General features: G+C 53.9%; 1 protein-coding gene across 1 annotated transcript; it reads right to left on the bottom strand.

Moving 5' to 3' along the window:
- Positions 1–1773: 1773 nt before the first annotated feature.
- Positions 1774–4375, bottom strand: DMRTA2 (DMRT like family A2). The gene is made up of 2 exons (XM_032767228.2): positions 3883–4375; positions 1774–2763 (listed from the first exon to the last, which is right to left on the bottom strand). Exons 1-2 carry the CDS (start codon positions 4373–4375, stop codon positions 1898–1900), a joined length of 1359 nt encoding a protein of 452 aa, XP_032623119.1. The 3' UTR covers positions 1774–1897.
- Between the last annotated feature and the right edge of the window lie 706 nt (positions 4376–5081).

The following is a 5081-nucleotide window of genomic DNA, read 5'->3' on the forward strand; positions in this document are numbered from 1 at the left end:
TATTAACTGGTTTATAGGAACAGCACTGTCAGTTTCAAGCCAATGTTTACACAGTTATATTTGAAGTGAGAAAGTAAACAGTCCAGCTGTGCCACAGAACAGTTTGGTGGGATTAGGTTTCCATACCAACCAACTTTAGGAGCTTTTACAGTCTTAATTCAACCATGCACTGAACTTATTCTTTGTGAGTAATAGTTTTCCTGGGCCAAACGCTCCCAGGACAGATAAGAAAAGTCCCTCCGCCCTCCACAATCGCTTTTTTTGGGGGGGGTCGGGGGGGGTCGGGGCATTATTGCTGAAGCTCTTTCTTATATTCAGTGAAAGAAGAAAAATAGCATATTTCTTTTATCTGCCTTGAAGAATAATCGGCCGCTATGTTGCCAATGCGATTGATAACAGTGCCGTTCGTGTACCCTTCCTCCTGAAATTAATGGGCGTTTTAAGACATCAGGATCGGTCCCAATATAAAATTAATTAGAGTTTTTAAAAAAAAACACGGTGATTTTGTTTTGCCCGATTTGATTCCGTAACAGAATATTGCTATTTAAACAACCTGTCTTTAATATTATTTATCCGTTTCTTATCTTGATCATATAGAAGCAATTAAAATCTACAGTCATCAAATGAAAAGAAATGGTTCCCTTTTCGTCGCTGCAGTCGCAGGATGATCCAGCATCTATATGCAACAACGAACACAATTATTTTAACAATCCACTTTGCCTTTCCCTGGGATAATGTCAGATTGTCTAAATACGGGAAAGAAATCAGCAAGCCCCTAACTAGAAAATCCCCTACAAAATGCACTGGAGATATTTTTTTCTAAACAAATAAAATATGAGGAATTAGAAATTAAATTATTTGGCATTTTGATGGAAAAGTAAATTTCTGTATGCTGCATTTCTCTGTGTGTGTGTTTTAAATGTCTGCTTCAGATTGTCTGCTTCAACCATGATATAAAATTTAATAAACATGTTCAGAAAGTTCCTAAATTATTTGCATTAATCTGCCTGGAATATTGATTTTACTTGTTAACTGGGTTTGCCAAAACATTGTTCCATAAAATATCATTTGCCATTTGTAAGACTGATTTTTAATAGAAAATAACATTTATTTCTAGTATTTCTATGAAATGGAAACACAGAAAGAAATTGTTAGAGACGGCAAGAAGTTTGGTACATTGGAACCAGAAAGCAATTTTCTTGCAGATCACAAATAAAGAGGCTCATTAAACCGTTATACAGCATTGGCGGCTGGGTCCTACGGACAGTTACAAATATATCTACTTTCCAATGTTATATACAGGTTATAACATTTCTTGGAAGGGGTGGGCGGGAAGGCTTTTCAATTTTACAATATATTTAATCTATATACCTGGTAAGTATTACAATGAGAGCTGTCTAACCTTTAGCTTTAATACCAAGTTCACCTACAAGTTACATTAATAACTTAGATTTCCATTTTATAACATTATACACTTGCTAGTATACATATATATATGTATGTGTGTGTGTGTATATATATATACACACCTCACAATTCACCAAGGATATCCATGCTTATGGCCATAAGCAACAAAGAGAGTGACAAACATCTCAACAATGAAAGTGCACCTGTATAACCTTTTTTTTTCAATACACCTATTATTTGTCAGCTTTGCCCGACACTCTGTTCCGTGCCCGACAATGAAATGGGCCGGAAGGGGAAGGGGAGCGAATCAATCGGTGTCCATATAGTCCCCCCTCTTTCTCTCAGTCCCCTGGGGTGCACCCCTGCCCTTGGCTGCAAGGCGTGAGCTGTGCTTTGGCAGCTGTCAAGAGCCGCGAGGAGGGAGCGTGGCCTTGGCTGCAGCGCGGTGCCCGCGGCCGGCCGGGCGCTGCTCCCCAGCAGGGGGCTCCGTCTATTGCTTCTCGGGGGTGTTGTTGACCATGGGCCCGTAGAGGCCGCTGGAGTAGACCTGCTCCTTGTGCACGGCGGAGCGGTCCCGCATGAGGTCGCTGAAGGCGTAGTCCATGGGCGGCCGGAAGCCCAGCGTGGGCATGAGGCCGGCGGTGGAGTAGGGGGCCATGAAGGCCAGTCCCCGGCTGTGCGCCGAGTAGGCCAGGCGCAGCGGGTTGAGGCCCAGGTGGGTGCCCAGCGGGTAGGCCCCGGCCTCGGCGCCGAAGTGGCCGGCGTTGGGCTGCAGCGGCGAGAAGGCGGAGCGGCTGCCCAGCGTGCCGATGGCCGGGCTCATGGGGCCGGCGATCAGGGGCCGGTGGTGGGCGGCGGCGGCCGGGCTGGGCTGCAGGGCTCCGTCCCGGGCCCAGCTCTCCTCGGGCCCCTTGTCCGGGCCGCGGTTGTTGAGGATCTGCTCGATGGCCTGCACCACGTCCCCGCCGCAGCCCTGCAGCACCAGCTCCAGCACGCTGCGCCGGTGCGCCGGGAAGACCCGCGTCAGGATGTCGATGGGAGTCCGCTGGCGGCCGCCGGCCGAGGGCGACGGGTCCTGCTCGTCCTTCTCCGCCTCCGAGCCCGAGTCCGAGCCCAGCGGGCTGATGGAGCCCGGGCTCTCCTCCCCCTCCTTCGCCCCCTTGGAGACGGGCGAGCTCAGGAAGGACTCGCCGTCCCCGTTCTCCGAGCCCGAGCCCTGGCGAGCTTCGGGGGAGGAGGTGCCCGGCACCGACTCCCCGTCCGGAGAGAGGGGCTTCCCGCCCGCCTGCTGCGGGGTCACAGCCCGGCTGGGCAGCAGCGTCTTGGGGAACAGGTCGAACTTCTGCAGCTTGGAGTCTGCAAGGAAAAGCAAGGAGCCTAGTGAGTGCAGGGCCAGACCCCGGCCCGCGGGGAGCCGCTTGGGCCTAGGGAGAAAAGGGCTGCAACAAAGGCAGATACAGCTCTGGCCATAGAGACCAGAGGATCCCAGCAGCTCGAGGTTGGGTCCCCAGGTCCCTTCCCACCCAGCCTCAGCCGCTTGGATTTCTGCTACTGGAGATACTTGGAGGCACTTAGTATTTAGTCATTTGTTGACACCGTTTTGTGTCTCAGGACACAGAGAGTGGGGACCTGTCCCTGCCCTGCAGGGCTGCAGGCCTGGACTCTGGCTTGGATTCAGTCCCTCCCCAGAAGGCAACTTTCCAGCCTGAAGCAAGGAGGTGCCCTCTCTGGCTGTGGACCCGAGACTGAAATCAGTCAATCACCTAGAGTGAGTTTTACATCAGCTGCCCCTCCCCCTATCCCTATAAATCAGAGAGGGTGACATGATTAGGCCAGGAAGGATGGATGGATAAATAGATGTGTGTTGGGGTGGATACACGGGTACAGGGATGGATGGATAGAGGGGGTGTATGGAGATAGAGGAGGCCTGTGGGGAGGGATAGATTGATATAGGGATGGTTGGATGGACAGATGTGTATGGGGAGGAAGGGATAGATGGACAGAGGGGGTGTATGGGGATAGACGGATGGGGTGGCTGGGGATGGATAGTTGGAGTGTATGGAGAGACAGGGAGAGATAGATAGTACAGTATAGGAACAGGCAGATGGGATGTATGTAGATGAATAGACAGGTGAGGTATATAGGGATGGGGTGTATGAAGATTATATGATGTTTATGGGGATACATAGAGGGGGTGTATGAGGAGGGATAAATGGGTGTATGGGAATAGGCAGATAGCTGGGGTGTAGGAGGATGGAGGGGATGTATGGAGATAGATAGAGGGGGAGTATGGGGCGGGATAAATGGGTGGATGACAGGGTATATGGGAATAGGCAGAGAGATGGAGTATAGGAGGATGGAGGGGATGTATGGGGATAGATAGAGGGGGTGTAGGGGGATAGAGGGGGTGTACGGGGGTAGGTAAGTAGATAGACCCCCCTGCTTAGCTGTCCCGGAGGGGAGTCGCTCCCTTACCCGAGCCTCCAGCGCCTCCCTCGCCGCTGGCCCCGCTGCAGACGGAGCCGAAGACCTCGTAGGCCGGCCGGGGCGGGATGATGCCGTTGGCCGCGGCCAGGGCCAGCCCCTCGGCGGTGCCGTAGAGCAGCTGGAGCTCGCGGGCCTCGTTCTCCTCCTGCGCCTGCTGGCGGCGCAGCGCCACCTGCGCGGCCATGACGCGCTGGCGCTCGGCGATCAGGGTGCACTTGGCGCACATGCAGTCCTTCCAGCGGCAGTAGCGCTTGTGGCCCTTCAGCGCCGACACCACCCCGTGGTTCCGGCACCGGGCGCACTTGGGCGTGCGCGGGTACTTCTCGGCAGCCCGCAGCAGCAGCGGCGGGCCCCGAAGGAGGCTGCCGGCCACGCTCACCGGCAAGCTCGCGGCCGCGGCTGCCGCGGCGGCCGCCACCGAGCTGGGGGGCACCGGAGGGGGCGCGGAGGGAACGCTGGGTATTTCTGATCTCAGCTCCATCCTGGCCACGGGCTTCCCCAGACTGCAGGGGGAGAACCCAGAAACAAGCAAAGCTGCTCCAAAGCAATGGCCCCTCAGAGGGAATCCCCTCAGCACCCACCGAGACCTGGGCGCTACAACCCCCCGGATCTCTCCACTAAACCCCCAGGCACTATAAGAACCTGGATCCTTGCAATACCCGCCTAGATGCCGGCACGATGAAGACCCGGATCTCTAGTAAAAGCGGGTATCTAAGTCCCCCTCACGCCCCAGCCCTGTCAGGGGGTGAAATGCCTTTCAAACAACCCCCACTCCCTGTCTCCTATCCAGTCCCTCGAGAGCAAACTGCGGTCCTTGGAGAAACCGGCTTCTCGCTGTGGAGAGGGAGTTAAAACCCCTTGGCTCCGTTATTGTCCGGGCGCTGCCAAGCCCATGTCAGAGCGCGCAAGACCCGGGGCTAGAGAGAGTTCCCTTGCTCACTCTTGTCGCTTTCCTGCCGCCAGGTCAAACCCGAGTCCCTTTAATTTAGTTTATTTCGTTTATTTTTTTAATGTGTCACCAATCACAGGTTTCCCCCTGCGGTGATCCACTGACACCTTTACAAACAGCACCCACCATTACCAGCCTGACCCGAGTCAGGCAGAGCGATGCCTCCGGCCCCCCTGCCAACAACGCCACGGGGTCAGGATCCAAGAGAACCAACCCCTGCAACAAACTGAGTCCTCTG

This window comes from Chelonoidis abingdonii, chromosome 7 (assembly GCF_003597395.2).
Source record: "Chelonoidis abingdonii isolate Lonesome George chromosome 7, CheloAbing_2.0, whole genome shotgun sequence".
Classification (NCBI taxonomy): domain Eukaryota; kingdom Metazoa; phylum Chordata; order Testudines; family Testudinidae; genus Chelonoidis; species Chelonoidis abingdonii.